Source organism: Electrophorus electricus, chromosome 14 (assembly GCF_041902795.1).
Source record: "Electrophorus electricus isolate QZ-2024a chromosome 14, ASM4190279v1, whole genome shotgun sequence".
Classification (NCBI taxonomy): domain Eukaryota; kingdom Metazoa; phylum Chordata; class Actinopteri; order Gymnotiformes; family Gymnotidae; genus Electrophorus; species Electrophorus electricus.
Genome location: NC_137510.1, coordinates 18,424,428 through 18,445,009, shown reverse-complemented (window position 1 = coordinate 18,445,009; position 20,582 = coordinate 18,424,428). Strand labels below are relative to the sequence as shown.

The 20,582-nt window shown below is 41.3% G+C and overlaps 2 protein-coding genes across 4 annotated transcripts; both read right to left on the bottom strand.

The window, feature by feature from the left end:
* Positions 1-1,444: 1,444 nt before the first annotated feature.
* On the bottom strand, positions 1,445-10,268 carry cnn3a (calponin 3, acidic a). The gene is made up of 7 exons (XM_027015753.3): positions 10,005-10,268; positions 4,115-4,236; positions 3,673-3,739; positions 3,295-3,432; positions 3,035-3,151; positions 2,777-2,923; positions 1,445-2,603 (listed from the first exon to the last, which is right to left on the bottom strand). The coding sequence occupies exons 1-7, from the start codon at positions 10,059-10,061 to the stop codon at positions 2,262-2,264; spliced, it is 990 nt and encodes a 329-aa protein (XP_026871554.1). The 5' UTR covers positions 10,062-10,268; the 3' UTR covers positions 1,445-2,261.
* A 1,358-nt stretch (positions 10,269-11,626) lies between these two features.
* Positions 11,627-19,497, bottom strand: alg14 (ALG14 UDP-N-acetylglucosaminyltransferase subunit). Of its 3 annotated transcripts, XM_035530882.2 has the most exons (5): positions 18,656-19,497; positions 18,422-18,573; positions 18,068-18,190; positions 13,082-13,218; positions 12,776-12,977 (listed from the first exon to the last, which is right to left on the bottom strand). In XM_035530882.2, exons 1-5 carry the CDS (start codon positions 18,804-18,806, stop codon positions 12,911-12,913), a joined length of 630 nt encoding a protein of 209 aa, XP_035386775.2. In that variant the 5' UTR covers positions 18,807-19,497; the 3' UTR covers positions 12,776-12,910. The 3 variants fall into 3 exon arrangements, with proteins under 3 accessions (XP_026871515.2, XP_035386775.2, XP_026871523.2); XM_027015714.3 differs by lacking the exon at positions 13,082-13,218 and having other exon boundaries at positions 11,627-12,977; positions 18,656-19,250; XM_027015722.3 differs by lacking the exons at positions 12,776-12,977; positions 13,082-13,218 and adding an exon at positions 13,282-13,638.
* Between the last annotated feature and the right edge of the window lie 1,085 nt (positions 19,498-20,582).

Below are 20,582 nucleotides of genomic sequence, written 5' to 3'. Positions count from 1 at the left end.
AGTTGGGGGAAAGTCTTCAGGAGCGTGGATCACTACACTCACAGTAGAACAGCAGGCTTTGAAGAGTAGAGGTTGAACATGGTTTGGGCCCTAAGTACTCACAGCAGTTAGGGAGAACTCAAACTGCAAGCTCTCTGCTGTGTGCTATGCTGCATGACTGGTTAGGTTTCTGCCTCCCTTTAAAGGCCCACAGTGGTTGCTGCAGTAACAGTCTTTTTTTTTTTTTAAGGCCTTCCCTATAATTGAGTCTTGCGTTTTCATCCCAGATTCCACAGCTAGTACAAAGCACTTATTATTCCTTGGCAAAGAAGGGGGAAAAAGAGGGAGACAGTGTTTGAAAGGATGCCATAGATTTTTTAGGAAGCCCAGCAATGGTTCTGTCACTCTCTCGGTCTTCAGCTCCTCTCCTCACATGGCCTCACTCTGGGACCTTTCGCAGCCAATCACTGACTGTCAGGTCTGGTATTATTCCCACATGAATAGGAGAAAGGGAGGGAAGAACATTTCCACAGAACAACCTGTGGAACTATTTTCACATAGTAGCAGATCTTCAATGGTGAAGTATTGTAAACGTTACTTCAAAGTTTTAGGGAATTTCAGAGGCTAGAGATTTTAGCTAATCTTGCCATTTTATTTACAGGATAAATAATTTATGCATACACTGCAAGTTTCCATGATGTGACAAATCTATAAATGTCACCTTGCTTCCAAAAAAACCCCAAACAAACAAAAAATTTGTATTCAAACTTGAGTGAAAAAATATGGCTTATAGCATCGACTCTCTATTAATCAGCCATCATTTCAGAGAAATGAGGACTGGTATTCTTCTTTCAGCACTCAGCTTTCACAGCTGGAGGAGGAAGTCAGGTTACATAACTAAATCTATTTCCCTTGGACCCGGAACAGGTTTGGACCTGTTGACCCAACAGTGCACTATTTCGAGCACATAAAGAATCATATCCCAGAATGCATAAACATACACAAGCCAAGATGCAAACCTTTCAGTAACTCACTTTAAACTCTCATCTGTCATGATATATGTATAAGCACAAGATGCAATTTCTTTCCAATGACTTTTATTCACAGATATTTTAGCTTCTGGTTTTCCACTCAAAGAAGTTATATAAGCATTTCCAGAAACCTTGGGCTGCTGGTTCAAGGGCTAGCATCCAAAAGCCCTCCTGCACCATCTGAGGGTAGCCTCAAAAATAGCCTCTCTGTGCCATTCACCTTCATAAAATATACAGGTTGTGTGCCAGCTAATTACATCAGAGGCTTTCTAGGTAACCATACTTCAGCTATAGACTACTACTCTGAAACACTTCATATAAAATAGCAATTTTATAGAGGGTACTGAAAAGGCTATACATTGCTTTTAAAAGGACATATCAAGTAACAAAATATAAAATTGTAACTCTTCAAAAGGGAAATTCTTGGACAAACAGGGCATTGAATGCTTTATTCATAAAGAATTTAATCATAAAAAATAACCATATGACAGAAGAACAGTTTAAATGAGAACTGACAATAAATACAGTGGGAGTGGAATTTATATGAAAATTAGAGATTATGGCACAAATAAAACTATTTGAAAAAAGCAGGAAACTAGAAGGGCTTTTTGGTAATCCAGTCTAATGAAGGAACTTTTTAAAAGCACCACAACATCAATCTTTCTGAGCTAAGAAAAATGCAAATTTCCAGTGATGTAAAAACACTTTTGGTCCACTTTTTTCCCCACTTTTACATCAGTCCTTTTAGGCTGCAGTGGAGCACAGGTTGTCTGGCAATCTTCAAGACTGGTAGGACTTATTCAGTCTGAGATGTGGAAATCAATTAGTTAAAAACATACAAACCAAACAACCAGTTATAGGATATAAAAGTAGAACCTTACAGAGCAAATGCTGCATAGTTCAAATGGGTAATCTTCACAGTTCTCCATACTTTATAAAAACAAACATTTTAAAAAGAATGTTATGATAAGCAGGTTTTAGATTTCTTGCCATTCTAGATTATCTGACCAAATTAAAACACTGCCACTTAATACAGGAGCTGCAGTAGAGGGATTTGAGAGAGGAGAAGCCCAAGGCAGTAACACCCCCCCCCCCCCCCCCCCACACACACACACACACACACACACACACACACACACACACACCCCTCTCATCCCTCAATACAAGAGGAAGACTAGCAAAGATAGCAAAAGACTTGCTCTGTTGATATATAATGCATTAATACTGCTTCAACTAATAGCACTGCTCTCCCTAGTAGTCAATGCCCTGGTCATTGTAGTGGCTGCTGTAGTCATCATGGTAGCTCCCCTGGTATTCCTCTTCCTGGTACTCGGCCTGATAGTCACTGTCGCTGATTTCAGAACCATTTGTACCTGTGCCCTGGCTGCCGTTGGCATGGATGACTGCATCCGTGGTGGGGGCACAGTACTTAGGGTCGTAGACCTGCCTGCCCAGCCCATACACACTCATGCCCTTCTGGGAGGCCACCTTGTTGGTGCCCATCTGCAGAGAGATCGTGGAGTTGTCCAGCGGCTGCACTGCGACCTTCTGATCATAAATGTCTCTCCTGGTGCCTGGGGCAGACATGCCAGCCTAAAGAGAGAATACAACACATGTGAGATGCCTGCACATAGGAATAATACTCATTGCCAAAAAGGAATTATTGAGCACGGCTCACACTTAAGCAGGATGCATCATAAAAATATTCAATCAGCACATTTTAGATAAATTGTTTTAAATTGATTTATTTTTTATTTTGGGGATACCTGGCTGGCTCCTTTGTTTGTTCCCATCTGTAGGCTGATGGTGGTCTGGTCATAAGGTCTATCTGATTGTGTCTTTGGGTCATAGAGATGTCTCCGTGTGCCATAAGCAGTCATACCAGCCTGGCTTGCACATTTGTTAGTCCCCATCTGAAAATATTGGCTAATAATGACTTTGTCCACTTGTACAATATGCTACAAGATAACATAACAGGGCTCCATCAGTCTGATATTATAGCCATTAGATGGTGCATGTCTTACCTGAAGTCCAATAACACATTGGCCAGCCTTCATTTTCTCCTCATCGAAATGTCTTTCCTGTTTATCTGCATATTTCACTCCAATATCAACCTTTGTGTCAAGTCCTTTGGTTTTTGCCTACAAAAAGGTAATAAAATAACCTTTAACTACACAAGGATAGAGATGAGCAAAAAGTGTAAAAATATGCAGGTAAATGGTAAAAGAAATGTGAGGGAAGACCTCACTGGATTTCATTTGAATGTCAGCGACGGAGAGCATACCATACTGGCTAGGGCAAGCAGTGTAGTCTGGACTTGAGTCATGTTCCCATTTTCAAAGAGGTCATTGGCTTCAAAGATGTCGTTGGGCTTCAGGCCATACGATAAGATAGCTTTAATAAAATTCCCAAGGTTCTCCAGCTAAAGGAAACATAACAGTGAGGGCTCATCAGAATGTAATAAGATAAAAGATCTGGTGTTAGTGAATGAGTTAAATGCTGCTGAATGGGTCCATGTATTCCCACAGCATGGCAGTGCAGAATAGGGTTCTGTAGAGCCATAACTGTGCTATTTCTGAAAGCATCTCCCTCTTTTACAGAACACAAAATGCCTTGCACAACAAAGACTTGGAGATAGATGGAAAAAAAGGTGTAAATCTACCTTATGCCAGTTCAACTGTGAGTGGTTGATTTTCTTTATGGCACCTGGCTGTAGCTTGTTCATTAACCTAAAATAAACAACAATAAACCATATCAAAGTTTATAATGCATTGTCCTGTAAAATAAATCTGCTTAAAACAGAAATGGAGAACATAAAAAAAGAGGTCATTTCCATAAATGCCTGATCCAAGATATCCTGAAGATGGAGGACACTACAGTGTGACTGTCTGGCCATGCATGTTGAGTCAGCATACTCTCACTCTAATGGCAGACTGCACAGTATTGAGCAGGAGGGCACAGACATAGATCAGGACATGTGCAAGTTCTCTCCCCCAACCCCCCCCCCCCCCCCCCCCCACACACACACACACACACACACACACACACACACACACACACAGCCACATCCAAACCTTTCAGCAGAACAATCACAGCAGACTTACTCGCACAAAATGACACCATCCTTCAGACCTTTCTGGAAATTGTCTCCAATGGGCATGCCTGTTACCTCCTCAATCCAGAAGCGGAGCTCTTCCTCCTTTTGAGGGTCATATTTCTGAGCAATCTAAACAGAGAAGATAGAAGAAACTTGAACACTAGCATTCCTCACATTCTTTACCCAGAGGTAAAAAGTGTATTACAATATTTTAATGTTTGTTGCTGGAATGATCATGGCATGTCTTGCGTCCTCAGAAAGGCATGGTAGCTGCTTGCAGATAGCAATCATATTAATTATATATTAGGACATAACCCCTCCATGTTCAGTCATGCCAAACTACATCTAGCTGATACTGTGAAAAAGATTCATATAGAAATGTTTACAATATACCATCAGTGCCACAAGTTTAATTCAGTCAAACTGAAAGGAAAGTTGCTCAGGCTTCATGTTTTGTTTGTTTGGCTCTTTGTTTTTTATCAAAGTCATGTGATGCATCAGAGACATGTTTATGATGAACAGAATGGAAATTCATATAGCGAGCCAGAGTATGGAGCCTCTGTGGCTGGTAAACTCTCCTTCTGTAATTGTACGCATTAAATAAAACATGATTCAACTGAACTTTGCCAACTGGCAAAGTCAACAAAGCTAGGATCTATGAAGGTATACAATCCAACTGTGAGCATACATGCTCCTAAGAGCTGGCATGAACGCAAAAGCCAGGAAATGACATTTATTACTGGTGTGCTGTTTCAAGGACAGCTTAGGGGTCATGTCCTCCACTGACTGGGCAGATGGAGTCATCAGGCCTGGCATGTGAGTGAGCAGGGAGAGCCTATGATAGTTGCAGCATGCACTGACCCAGGTCCCTGGGACAGCCAAGACAGACTGAGCTGGTGTCCACTTTGGCCTGGAGCTGTCCCCACAACCCCCCACAGCCCCATGATAAGCAGGGGACTTCATTAAATATGGTGCACTCTGCTTCAGCCTCTTGCCCTTCCAGCTGCGGTGTACTCGCAGGCATGTACAGATCCCCGGTATGGTTTGTTGTATGTGGTTAAAACTACTGTGCAAAGTGCATCAAAGCCTTTCAATATGAAGTTATAAAATGAAAGAATGAAGACAGATGTACAGTATGAGGAACAAAGAATATGTTGTCCATGTAGCTTTTAAAAAATTTAAGTTTGTCATTGGCAGCTTGTTTCTTTATGAATGAATCTCAAAAAGAAGAAATGCTAAGGTGCAGGGCACATGAGATAAACAAAAACCCATCAGGCCTCCAATGCCCTTTCAGTTCCAAATATAATTTTTTCCTCACCAGCCTTTTGCCACTATATCACTTATGCCTGGTCAACACAGGGTTAGGAGAAAGGTCTCAGGGAGTAATATTAAAGCGATGCAAAACAGCTGTCCTTGAGTGCTCTTACAAACATATGGTTAACGGTAGCCTTTCAAACCTAACCAAAAGCCTCCAGGCCTTAGGAATGCTACTTTCACCCCCTCTTTTCAGTGCCGAGTAGGCCAGTTTTGGCTGGAGTGCAGCGAATCACTGGTCCCTTGCAAAAAAGCTTGGCTGCTGGAAAAAGTCAGGAAAAAGCAAAACAAAAAACAGCACTGTAGGGCACCGTCACTCCCTCTGTGCAATTTGAGGTCAGACATGAAGGCTTTTCTCACATAATGACAGACAAAAGGGCAAGCCTTATAAAGTCTCATTTTCAAAAGGGCAAATATGGAGTTGTGTTCCATAAGTTTCAAAAGATCAACTGTTTTTCTTGTGTGCAATATGAAAGGTTACCATGGATTATAGTTCTCTCTCACAATTATGGTCCCTTCACTGGGCCAATTCATTTAGAAATTAATTGATGAAGCAAAAGAGCAGTAGAAAACAGAGACACTCCTATGTGGCAGAGTGGAAGATTACAGGGCAAGATTAAAGGGCAGAGTTTCTCACTTCTTCCAATACTCATCCTCTGGGAGGACTGCCAATTGTCCCCCAAAAAAGTCTAGTTAAGTTCTCCTTTCTTGACGATGTCATTAAAGTTTCTAAAGAAAAATCTGAAAAACTGCAGTTCAATCCTACAGGGGTTGAACTGCCATTCACTCCTCCTCCTCGTCCTCATCATAACCACCACCACCACCACCACAGCTAAGCATTTCCTGATGCCTGAGCTAACAGGACAACCACTGAGACCATCAACCATCAAGAGAGGAGTAAGGCAGCCCCAGCTTTCAGCACAACATTCAGCTCAACAAACAGGCCTTACGACATCAAAAATAGATCAGAACTGTGCTAAAACATGTTTAATGTGGGATGTCAGATATTTAGATATTGGAGCCAGATTATTACGAAATTGCAAGAGATAGTAAACGGAATTATGAATTTCCCTATATACTGTATTTACATTACGGCATTTAGCAGACTCACTATAAACCATGGCATAGTATGTCTTGATAAAAAATATTACCACACACTGGACAAAGGGTGTAGAGGTATTCAAACTTGTACTCATTAAAATTTAACTTACAGTTAACAGGAGAGGCAACCAGAAAAAGGAGATCCACTGCATGCGAGGTCAACTAGAACCATTTACACATTAGCAGAACATGAATACAGTTCAAACACAGAACTTGAAGGGCAAAGTCACTAGATCAGTGATGACAACACCACAAAACAAAAAGTCATTGAACCCTCAAGGATCAGTCCTAAACAGGCAGACATGGGTGGATAAAACAGGAATTACAGAAACAAACATAATTCTTAGATAACATTGTCCACCTGGCCTTCAAAGCTTCTTATAAAGTTCCCTTAAATCAAGATCCAGATCACTTAGAAGGCCCTGTCAAAGGCCTGGTTTTACAGCCTGGCAAAGGATGTGGGAGGCAAAAGCAGTGCAACAAAGGCCTAAGGAAACTGACTTTCCTGTCCAGCTGCAGCCTTCCACCCAGGCTGAACCAATCTGGGAAAACGCTGCTCATCAGCACATTGCAGAGAACGCAGCAAGCCCCCAACCCACTCTGCCACCCCATCTGCACGAATGACGCATCCGTAAAGGTGTCTTACACCACAGCCCTGCTTAGAATGTGGCATTAGGAAGGAATGGCTCGTGGTCACCTGGGTAACATGATGTGGTTATACCAAAAACCACGCAATCATACTATACCCAACCTCTTGTCTAACACTACCACCCCCAGCACCAAGCCGTCATCCTGCAAGAGTGCAGGCCTGCTCAGAGGTGATGTGGCTCCTGTCCCACTCACTCTGTTCCACAGTCTCACCAGGCAGGCAGAAAGCAAGATAGGAAAGCTTGCCAAAAGAAACATGAAATTCACTAGTGATGAAGGGTTTGTTTCACAAGCCAGAAAAAAAAAAGTGTCTTCATTCAACAAGCTAAAATGTGGGGGATCATGCATTGCATACAACTAATACAGAAGTCATCATCAACTTGAGAAAATGCTATACTAAAACCAGTCTCAGCAGTAAATAATCATATCACAACAGCCATTTTCTAGGCCATGTCAAACATTATTAAATGAAAAACAGAGTCAGCTCCTATGCCCTGCACCCCCAATCCCTAGAGATCTGATGACTCAGGAATATAAATAGTTCTGGAAATTGTACTATTTCCTTACTTAAATAAAATTAGCTAGGTTACAGCAAGTGTAGTTTGTATTAACTGTTGAATGGGGAAATTATGCATTTTGCCAATACACTTGTAATGACTGACCTTTGAGTAACGCATTACGTAACCAGTGAGGGTCAATGTGGGTGGGAATGCATGTGATACTCAAACTGTTCTCTCTCATCTTAATCATCCAGAAAACATTGTACAAACGAGAGAACTAACTCATAGAAAATAGCTGACCCTTGCTTATATGCTGAATACTCACAGCCTGCTCCACTTTCTTCCCATGGGTCACAGAATCAAAAAACACAAACAGCAACGAGTGCTCAGCTTTCAGCAAACCCAGCCACTACTAAAACTAGAAGAACAAGACCAACAAGTCTCCAAAAGCTCATTGTAAAAATTTTTGAAACAAAATGCTCCTGAGACGGATGATGTTCTAACACTACTGAAGTCAATTTTCACCCAGACTGTCCCTTTACAAATGTCACAAAATATACAATAAAGGGAGGAATGACATCAACTGCTAACTACTTTATATGAACTTCTAACATTTTTATATAAAACAGTCAAAATCCTGCATAAGCACAATGTCTGTAGCTGGTGTATAATTACTGAAATTATAAATCCAAAATTAGAAACCCAATAAGAGAGTGATATAAAAACTCTAGAAATACATTTGCAAAACTATAAAAAGAGTTGGAGGTGAAAATACTGTTTCACTATTATTTTCAGCTAACTTCAAATGTTTTACTTTAGGATTAATGGCTTATACTGTCAGTCTTGCAAAAATAGTGAATCAAAGCAAATTACTTTCTAGCATTATTTAACAGTAAAGTGCTCTACAAGGCAGGGCTTGGCAGAAAAATGTGGATCACATGATTCAGAAATATCCTTGGCTACAGGAGGTAAGCCAGTAGAGCCACAACTTTTATATAGTTTAACTGTGCTTCCACAGACATTCCAGGACAAATTCATCACACTGTAGCAAGTTGCCTTTCTTAAATACGTATCTACCGTATTTAAGTGCTGCCTGTTTATAGACATCTTGGTCAGCGGAACCGTGTACCCCTCTGCTTCGGTAAACGTCAAAGCTCAGGAATGTTCAGAATTTCTGGGTTTTAAATACCAAAGACTTTTACTAGAAAGCTCCCACAACAATGATTGCAAAATACTGAATTAGTATTATAGACTGCAAATCAAACATTTCTGAATATTCCGTAAGACTTGCAAAGCTCTCTCATTACTAGAAATCAGCATTGTAGTTTATGATGTCACAACCAAAGGAATTCCATTCTCATTGAAAATGCTACTTAGTTGGAAGTTTTCCCCTTTCTGGTAACAGAATAATCATTTTAAGCAGTGACCAGCATGTAACATCTAAACAATAGGCTAACAGGCCAAAAGTGCTCCCCCCCTCCCTTCTCCCTTCTCCCTTCTCCCTTACAACGTCAACTGTGTAGCAAAACTTGTTTATGCATTCCCGGTACGACAGTCACAGAGTAGCGAGCACCTTACATCAACCTCTACCATTATTTTACACAAGCACATCATATATGCAATGCAACGTTACGATGAAGTAAAAACATTTGGTATTCCCAATGGTCTACTGCTACTCCGAGGATACTGGGAGGGGGTGCAGACTCGCCGGCTCCTCCCATGGCTTCCAACAATGAGATAAAATGTACTTGGCTTTTGGTCGTCTCATCCGTAATAAAAGTTACTCACTTTAATAGATTTTTTCTCAGTTGCTATGAAATAAAGCTATTGGCCTATCGACATATAGGCCTACGTATTACTAGGACCGCAGAATTCCAAAATATTAATATTTTTAAAAAATCTACATATGGATCGACACTATAGCTCATTAGCGTATATATCTTAGGTCTGAAATCATTCCAAAGGAAAAAAAATAGCCTGTACGGTTCCATGACACTTTTAGTAGCTAATGTTTTTCAATGAACGCGCAATCAGGCCACATTTTTACTTTATCCCTAGGCAAGTTTTCCTCAGTTCAAAAGAGTGGCTAGAGGTAGGTTACTCCTCTGTCACACTTTTATGTATCTTCAAGAAAAAAAGTTTTTCTGAATAAAAATATGAACAAAGTGTATACATGGGAAGTTATCAGTATCTGTAAGTGGACGCTGGGAAGATGCCTAAAAAGACATTGCATTACCAATGTTTTATCTCATTAAGACAGGAGTCTATCATTTATATGTCAAATATTTATTGCATTTCATGTTACAGCCGAAGAAAGTTTCAATTTAGATTTACCTTGCTTTTAACCTCTGCAGATAATCCGTAGGCTGGTCCCTTGTTGAACTGAGTCATGATTCTATAAAGTTTCTTTGTATCAGTGTATCTGGAACCAAAGTGTTTTTAAATCTGATTTCAAATCACAATCGAGGTAATTCGGCAATCCACTTCTGCACAGCCAAAAGACATTAAATCCGCACGAGTTCACCCACTTCGGAAATCTCGTGATATTGCCTCCGCTCACTCGGAAAGTTCTCGCTTCAGTAGATGATTTTTGTGAGGAAAAATGTCGCAAGGCCATTGACGGATTTCTTTCACCCAATCACAGTGGCTTGATTTACATACGATACCCTGCCTATTGTTATACCAACCAATCACAGTGGGCTGATTTACATACGATACCCTGTTTATTGTTACACTGGTGCTGTGGTCGGGATCTATTGACGGCTGAGATTCCAAACATTGCTGAGCGATATGCATGAAAACATATTCGATATGGTTTTTTTGATATTTAACTGCATACGGCGATATGTTATTTCACTGCTTTTTTTTCATAATAAACAGCGGCTTAAACAAAGGCTCAGACTTGTATAAATTGGCTCTGGTCACATTTTTACTTTCCAAGGTTCTTCTGAGGAGGTAAAAGAACGTAGAACCCACTGACTCTACTTTCTAAAAGTTAAAGTATGTGCAATATACCTTCTATAATCTATTACTTTTAAATAAGTGACTGAAGATTAACTGTTATTACATATATTTATGTGCATTTAGTAGTCCTTATCTATGTGTATAGACTACAATAGAAAATTTTGGTTCTATATTAAGTGACAGCATTTGAACATATGAACACAGCTGAGGGAATTTTAAAAATCTAAAGATCTTGCAAACATTAGTCACCTTTGACTTACATATAGTATGCAATACAACAGCATGGTAAAAGTCCAAATAGCTTTGGCACCAAGACTGAGCTCTAAAGAGACAGGCTAGTTAAGTCAGCCAGGTGAGGTAAAATGTTTTCTGATCAACTATAATAGGTGAAAGGATAAGCTGAGAACAGGTGCTGAGATCTGGGCCACAGCAAGTCTGCTTTATTTTCCAGTCATCTTTCAAGTGTTATTTACATACCCAGCATGTCAGGAGGTAACGTGACTTATGGTGAAGATGTATAATGCTCATCCCTCACTTACCGTAAACATTCCAGTCAGTGCTGGATCACTTTAACCTGAGTGTTGGAGTTCTGCTACACCGTCTGCACATCTCAGCCCACTGCTGTTGACTTAATCACTGCAACCAGCTGCCAATAACAGCAGTTGCCTTTCCATGCTGCAGTCCTGCTCAATATACACTTCTTCCTGGTACTTTAGCAGAGTTGTAATACATTTTCTAGATGTAGAGGATCTTTAAAAAGCCCTACTGTTTTCTACGATGGCATATGCTTATACCAAGTCATAAGCTGCATGTCTTGATTTCTGAAACTCTATGCAACATTCCAGCTGTCTGCTTTCTTGTCAGTCACTAGCCTGTAGTATAGAGCAAACACAGTGACTTAGACAAAATGAAGAGACAACCTAACAAATCAGTAACCTGAACTTTTCAGGGAGGGGGAAGCCTACTCAGTCAGTATGGCATAAGCAGTCATGTGCAATCAGTCTAAAGTTCTTTATTCCCCTATCAATCAAATATGCTGATCAAAAATAGCAAGACTATGTTTAAAACACTAGTATCCAGCGATGAGTGCTGAAAAAGGAAATATTTCAGCAAAGAATCCATGCTTGTCCCCTTCCCCCCCCTCTTCTTACACTGCCGGAAAACATCTCAATTATTCACGCTGCTTCCTCTCAGCATGGGTCCAACAGCAGTAGCATGGACAGGAAATGCTCCACAATGTGAATGCACTCTGCACAGAATCAACTTTGGGACCACAACTACGAGGTGTCTGCACACCCCACAGAACAAGCTTTAGGGACATAGTCACAAGGCACCTGCACATTCCACAGAATAAGCATTAGTAACACTTCAATTTTTACATAGATGAAGGCAATACATAAAATACATAAAATCAGCCCAGTTATAGTTGATATTCTTTAAAAAAAATCCACAAATGTCCTAACCTGGTTTTTGATATTTTATCAGTAACAATTTCTCAGATCTTAAAAATATGCTCATTTGTATGTTGACCTGTGTAAATCGAAATATTTCTTTAGAAATGTAACAAGATATATCATGTCTGAGCATAAGCCTAGCCCTTAATAGACTGATGCACTCCTTTCATTCAGGTAAAACCTTTAACTCAAGAGCAGTAAAAACCACAGCAGTTTTCCACAAGTTTACAGTTCACCGTGACTCTGTGCATGTCTGCAGTGCAGAGAAGTCTTTCTTCTGCAGTACATTTTTTTTCTGACATCACAATGACTGCTCTTTCAGCAGCCAATCTTCTGGACAATACTTCTGCTTTTCAAGTGAAACAGAGCAGAAAACCCAGGTTATTTGACAGGGACATTTAATCATCAGCATGTTTACCTTATATTCTCTTAAGGACCACTGTGGTCCTTAAGTAACCCCAAAGGAACGAAGATGTATAACATACAAAAAAAAAAAAAAGCACTTCTTTATTTGACTCATAACATGAAGCAATGTATTCCACCAATAGCATCTGTGCTATTCTGCATATTTCTAAATGTCAAAGTAACAGACGACACATGACCTACTGAATTACATGTGCCATTCTGATAGTAAATTATATGTCAAGTCAGGTTTTACTCATACTACTCTTCCAATGTAGATAGATTTGGGATATTTAGTTTGCAGAGGCTGCCACTGCACAAAGAAGTAGTCGGCGAGGTGGTAAAGGATTTTTCCAGACAGAGAGAGGCTCTCCACACGGCAGATACTCTCCACATAGACCAGCATCACCCTCTTCAGCCCTAGGGTCCCCAAGAGCAGTCCAGCAGTGCACAGAGGCACGCAAGTCCCAGGCCCGTTACACAGTACCTGCAGCACACACACACACAATTTAGGTCAGATCTCCTAAACATAAATTAAAGGTTAAATCTCTTTATAGACTGAGGGTAAAAGACCACAAGTGGCAGAAATACGAGAGACTGTAGACTGGAGAAAAGGAGCTGCACAGGAAGGCGGTCAGACTCCTGTGGAAAGAGGCCATGGAGTCTGGAGAAGCCATCACCATACTGAGCCCTGAGCAGGGCGTGCAGAAACGCTGGAAAAAGCCAGGCTTCATATATATATATATATATATATATATATATACACACACACACACACACACACACACACACACACACACACACACACACACACACACACATATATATATATATATATATATAAAATCTGTGTGTGTGTACTCCATTTCTGGCTCCTGTAGACTTGGACTGGTCATGTCCCAGTCATGCACATGGAGAAGTGACTGGAGAGGGCAGGGCCTCGGTGGGTGCTCTTCCTCAGAAGTATTTGCACTTCACATGTTGCTGCAGGTCTACTCGGGCATGAGGTCATTGTCACCCAACAGTGAAAGGCTGAATCCAGCTCTATGGATGCCTGCACTTGTGTACTGAAACCTCAGAGCATTTGGTATGAGTGCTGGCCAAGCTGTGAAAAGGCCATTTGGATCTTCTGCCAGGAAGATGCAAGTCTGAAAGGACATGATGTTTATATTCAATACAAAATAAATAGTACGATTTTAAACATCCCTGCCCTTTAATCATCCAGGAACTAGTCAAAGTACAGCACATCATTGTGGACATGAAAGAAAAAGTAGTTTGCAAAACAATCAAAAAACACTTTAAAAATTAGATCTAACAGCTTTCATTTTCATTTAATTCTTGTACTCAGAGAAAAGAGCTGGTGCAGTCACAGTCATGAACAGATAAGCCTTACAAGTTAGCACTACATTTTTGCTATGCTTCCATTCTCATCCCTATATCAAATGACACTGTGGGACGTACTCTGATGGAGCACGACTTAAAGTAGGCTGATGTGGAAAGTTTGGCTTGGTGCATCTCTACAGCTTTTGAGGGACAGGGAAAGAGCACAAAGTTGCCATGTATTATACTGAAATCAAAAACTACCTGAACATTCCTTACATTCCTCCACACACCTGCCTATCGAGAGCTGAGGCCTGATTTCACAGGACAGCTTGACCTTTCCACACCTTAGTGACTCACCACACACACAGAATGAACTCAAATATGCAAACTTTGTACAAATACCAAAACACTCACTCACCTAAAAGCAGGCTTGCTCACTCACACTCTCATACATATTACTGCACTCATATTCATACACTCCCCATCAATGAGGTAATTTATCTCAGTCTTATCAAAAACAAAATAACCATTTCATTTTCCAGGTCTGTGAGCTCAGAGATACACAATGAAGCTCCCTCTGTGATTCACACTTTTAAAAATGGCTGTTTCTATTCTCTAATGCTAAAACAGGTGGATATGTGCACCTGTGCTTTCCTCAATCGTTTCTCTACAAACCTGCTTAAATAGTTTCCTAATTCCCAGGAGAATAAACAGTTCTAAAGGAGGTGTCTGATTACAGACTGATGACATCATCTTATCCTACAGCACGCAAAACATACTGCATCAAGGAGTGTGAAAACAGGTGAGGCTGAGCATCAGCCTGTGTCATTTCCTCCCAGACAGGGTGAGTCAGCTCACACTCGACTAAACCACAGGCTGAAACGCTTACATCTAAGCTGCAGCTACAAAATAAAAGGGCTGCAAAGACCCAGAAGGCTATCAGACAGATACCTATAAATCATTTACCAATCTTCTGAAAACTCAGACAAAGACAGAGACTAACAAGACAGTCGTCATGCACCTGGCAAGAATAAATATATTCAGCCCAATGGGCTGTTTTTAACACCAAGGCTGATCAAGCATGCTGCCATAGCCAGGTCCTGAAGCTCAATATAATGGAGACAAACCAAAAGTGGGTCACCACTTCTGCTCTCCTCACAGGAGGCCCAGACACTCTGCGCGGATGTCTCCCTCTCACTGAGAGCCAGTGCGTTTGTACAGCCGTTCTACAAAGCCCTAGTTTCTGTTATTGTTATGTCTGACAGCTGGATGCATTCTGCTTATACATATGTCGGTCTGCATAAAACCAAGTGCAGATGGAATAAAACTACAGGCACATGTTTTTCATTGTTAATTGTTACACACAAAAAAAAGCTGCTGATTTTTTGGCCATGCATGCTGATGACTGGGGCACCACTGGTCTGTACATTTCTAAAAGACAATAATAAAATCAGTATAGAGTGACAGTCCCACACATGCATGTCACAATTATAGTGATATTTTGTCTTGAACTGCAGATCTTGACATGGTTAGTTAAGTGTCATTCTCCCAACACTGCCTGGTGAATCCTTCAGTCACTCAAAGCATTATATTCCATATCAGAGTCTTCCTTAAAACAATCAACAGGCCATTCCATTCCATCCCCTAACAATTTCCTTATAAGGTTAAGATGAAACATATGGGGCTGAGGCACTGGCCTGGATGTTCAAAGGAGGGGGAAAAAAAAGAAAGAGGGGGGAAAAAAGGAGAATGCGGAACCCCGAGGAGCAGAGCCGCATGGTCCTGCTCAGTGAGGAGCCGGGTCGGAACACCACCAGGATGGGCCGCTCACCGTGCAACACTCCAGCCACCGCCATTTGTTTTTGGAAACCATATGACCTACACGACCCCTCCTCTCCCTGCTCCGTTTTTCCACACAAGGAAAAGCTGGGCCCCTCTGGCACTGGAACCAATGGAAGAAAAATGTCTCTTTTTTGCCCTCAAACTTTTTGTATGTGTGGATGTTAATTCCTCTGTCTAGCACTGGAATTTATTGAAGCCTCTACTCCAACATGGAGCAAATAGAAACTGGGAACAAAACTGTGGTTTTCCTCGTTACTAGTTTATTTGAATATAATACAACCTTTCATTAAATTGACTCAAATAGATCTTAAATATAATAACATAGGCATACGTAAAGTTTGTCTCAAATGCTTTTTGGATTAAGGCAAACTTTACTGTTAACTTAGTTACTGGTAAGCTCTATTTTTTGACACTTTTACTGCCATCATACTGGAATAACTCTAATCAATGGATCTAACCCATCAATATAAAACTAATTCATGAATAGACACCACTGGTTATAGCACAAAGTGGCTTTTCAGTATAGCCCTTATGTAACTTCTCAATGGCTCTAAACCAACAGTAGTGCTTGGCTTGAGCCGTAGCCCACTGGCTTCAGACAGACTGTATCACATTATGCTGGGTCTGACGAGACACTGTCAGCCTTTTGGATTGTGCTGACACATCTGGAGGTGGTGGGCTGTACTGATGGGTGCTGTGATTCACGCATGCCCTTTTATGGCAAACCAAGGTCTGAATCCACCGCCCCCCTGACTCCCAAGCCTTGACCCCCACCCCCCACCCCCAAAGTTCCCTCGGATTCCTCTTTGGAATGCTGCGCCCACGACTGAGCGCCTCTTGCCGACATGCTCAAGTTTGGTAAAAACAAACAGAGACGAGCTTTAAGTCATACTGAGGAATGCCGCCACGCGGTGTCGACCTGTACGTGAGACGTCACAGCCAGGGAAAGAGATCCCATAAAGACGTGCTTCTAAATGAACAGTGGCAACAGACAGCGTGGCACAACCAAAAGATGTGAGGGTTATCCAGATAATACAGCTCACTTAAGTGTTACAAGTAAAGTTCTGACATGTAGACCTACCTACTGACAAAAAGTTAGCAAAGAAAATTAGCAGTGCTAAAAAAAATGTAAAAGTAAAACCTCAAGAGAAATGCCAAGGCAGCACTACGGTTTTGACTGCACTCCGACCCTACACCTACCTCCGTTCTGAACAGTGCACTGAAAAGAAAAGTGGAAAATGATGACAATATGCGAAGAAGGCCTGATAATTAGAGATTTGCTGAACAGCATTCTGCTCCCTCTTTATAATCAGGCTGCTTCTATGGGGTGAATTCTCAAAAGGAATTCACCCTCACTCACAACAGCTTTCCCTCTTCCTCTCTCTCACCTGGACTCTGCTACTATAACTCTCAAATATAACCTGCTTAATTAGGCTCCTCCACATCCTAGAAATTTATCTTGGCAATGGAGAAACCTAATGCTGTTTAGCTCCACCTATGCTGAGGACAGACAGGCCAGCCTTACAGCTGGGCCGACGAGCCAGTCAGGCCCCGCCACATCCGGAAACCAGACTCCACTCCCACTATACGACCTCAGGAGGAGGGGCAGAGGAAGGCATCCAGAGTTTCACTCCTACTCAACTCCTCATGCACTCTTCTTTTTATCTTTCTTTCTCCACATATTCTCCATTTTTCACCCTACTTTCACTCAACTGGAGACAGAATGAGAAATGCCATATGTTTTTGAGTTTCTGAATCACAGTTAACCCTTACATGTCATAGGAAAATGGCACTAATCTACTAATATAACAGTACCAGGCTTTAAACTAATGGAACATGTCAATTCAGAGGGCATGTGTGACTATTACTGATGGAAGAAAGTTTTAGCAAGTTATTTATTTACAAAGTCCTTTATAAGTAAAGCGAAAGCTAAATTTCTCTGTGAAACTGCATATACTATTTCTTATATATGCTATGAAAATGGGCTTAATTAATTGCCATGTGGGAGGTTTTAATTTTCATTATAATGTTGAACCTTGTGACACTCATGACCTTCTATTCTATGCTTTAAGTGGCAGACAGCACAGGCCAAGGCGCCACAGAAGACATACAGCAAGATAAAACAGAAAGGGACATGACATCTAGTGGTGATAGCACATAGGATACAATGTCTTTAGATATAAATAAGTGAAGAATGTGAGATAATATAAAAATACAGTCTCAGCATTTCATCCTCAAAACAGAGCTGAAGCCACCTAATAGCAAAATGCATAAATCTGTTATGAACTTTCAAGTCTGGTTGCATATTAAACAACAACAGGAGGGAAATAGATGGGCTGAGGAAAGGTTTGTAATGAAAAGTTAATGAGGGTGTGGGATATATGGGCAGAGGTGGGGAGCACGGCGGCTTACCACGTCAGGTAGGAGTCTGAACACCAGAGGAACTGAGTACACCAGAGCGTACAGAGTACTGTGCACGGAGGAGCTCCATGACTGGCGAACTTCTCTACTGCGAGGGATCCGATGAATAGTAAACTGAGACAGAACAAAACAAGAAACGATGTGTGGAGCATAAGTGACGACGCTCATATAAAGGATAGGTTTGCATCTTACGTAAGAGTTGACGAATGAACATTAACAGTAGAGAACGAGTCAGAGTGCGAAGTGTTACAGCAAAGGAAATCCTGCCATCTACTGGTCATACGTGAATGTCCATCTCATATGAGAAGCAGAGAAGCATAGATGCATGCTGAAAACAACCATTACCTCTTGTGGAATGTTGCCTTTCTGTTTTGATGCCTCAAATGCGCGGATCTTGTCTTCACTCATCTTGTCAGTGTCTGCCATTACATAATGTCGTGGGGTATATGATTGGGATAAACTCCCCATCAAACGAATTATCTCTGTCGTGTGACCACCTATAAGTGATTGACATACCTGATTAGACATTGAACGTCTATGTTGTTCGGATGGTTGTAGCATGGAATGTGTTCATTTTACCTGATCCGGCCACAACAAGAACGCACACTGAGCCCTTTTCCCCTGGTTTGCATTCTGTACCTCTCCGTAGCACCAACAGTACACGTAAAATCAAAACTACTACAGCCAGAAAAACGCAGCACAGAATTCCACACAACACTGCCACTAGCATTATGCACTAGAGAGCTAGCTAAAGGTACTTCTAGAGTACCAGCTAGTGTTATATAACCAGCAAGTTACCGTTAAAATTCACACATCGTGCCAAGTAGCAAGCTGTAATTTGTAGCGTTAAATGACAAATACTTCAACACACGGGAATTCAAAATTACCTTAGGAGCAATGAACTTTGGAAAAACAACTAATTAGCTAGCTACTAGCTAAGAAGCGATACATAGTACCGTAATCGACACAATCTATGCCACAGGGAATTCCGACTGAAAGTTTTTTACGTCGTCACAAACGTAAGGCTGAGTTTTATAAACAAGATTAGCTAAGATGAGTAGCTATTAGTCAAATGATACATTCTGCTATACAGCACCATACACAACTTTAGTTAGCTAGCTAAGCTAGCTAGCTGCGTTCGTCACAGACGCATCTACGGGAAAACAGACAGGTCAATATTCGTATAAGGAGTCAATAAACTGGAGTAAGGTTTAAAAAGATTTTATAATTTACTTGGTAGAGCTGATACGTTTTTAAAACCATAACGCCTCCTTACTACCTATATATCATTTTTAGAATAGTTATTTACTTAACAAATATTAACTAGCATGCTAGTTAATATTTGCTGAAAAAGGTAGGGGCTAGAATGTAACAACCACACAGTTACAGGGATATTACTCTATTGCCTGTATTAGTTGTAGAAGGTTAGCTAAAGGAGCAGTGTCCAGTCTCCTAGTTAACAAATTCACGACACGCCGGGACCGGAACGTTAGGAAGGAAATCCCGTGATTGTTCCTTCAGTTGCGCATCGTTGGGATTGGCAGAGTGCCGCTATCCGGTACCTAGAAACCAAGGTAGCAGACAGTCAACCACATCCCAACCAGTAAAACCCACGCGCCCAGTGACAGCTGTACCCATTGGCATCCGTCATGTGACATCATAAAGAAAAAAAAAAAATAGAGTGTGCTCGAGAAGTAAAGGGGGAAGAGGGGGACTATGCATGCAGGAACATGCGTAGATGCAGGGAAATGGCATCCAATCGTCGCTTGAAAGCTGCAGGTGTGGGTGCCATAACGACATCCTCAGGGAGGGAGTTCCACAAGTCTACAACCCGCCTAGAGAGCAGAGCCTCGAGTCTGATGCAATCAGACCTTGGCTTAGTCAGTTTCCTAGAATGTCCTGAAGGGCTGGTAGGGGAGTTGGTGTAAATAGCCCAGTTAGGTCAAGTCCAATCTTATGCGTGAGTATACGATAGGTGAGTATGAGGTCACCTCGAAGCTGCCTATAGTGCAAGGAGAACATCCCTAGGGTTTCAAGCGTAGTCCTTGCCTCGCATGCTGCATACCATCTTGGTGCCAACCCGTAAAATGCGCTCCAGGGACATTTTGTCCCTCACAAGACAAGGTGGGTTCACCTGAACACAATATCCCAGATCTGGCCTTTGAATATCCTAACAAATATGTCACTGGTGATTTTACCGAAAGCACAGAAAGCCTTGGTGGCTGAATGCTGCCATTGATCACTAGCCTTGAAATCATCAGAAAGGGTGAAGCCTAGGTCTTTGATCTGGCTGACGGAGGGGATATTAACTTCCAAACTGATAGCTTGTTGCAGGCAATTTGGGACCGACATGCAGTAGTCAGCCTCAGAGGTAAATGAAATTGTTATATTAAAGTGAAAAAAAGAGCATCCATGTCTTAAAAATTATCTCATGTGCCATCATTGTCTATATATGTGATTTAAGTAACTTTGAATGTGGCAAGGTTGTTTGTGCTAGATGGGCTGG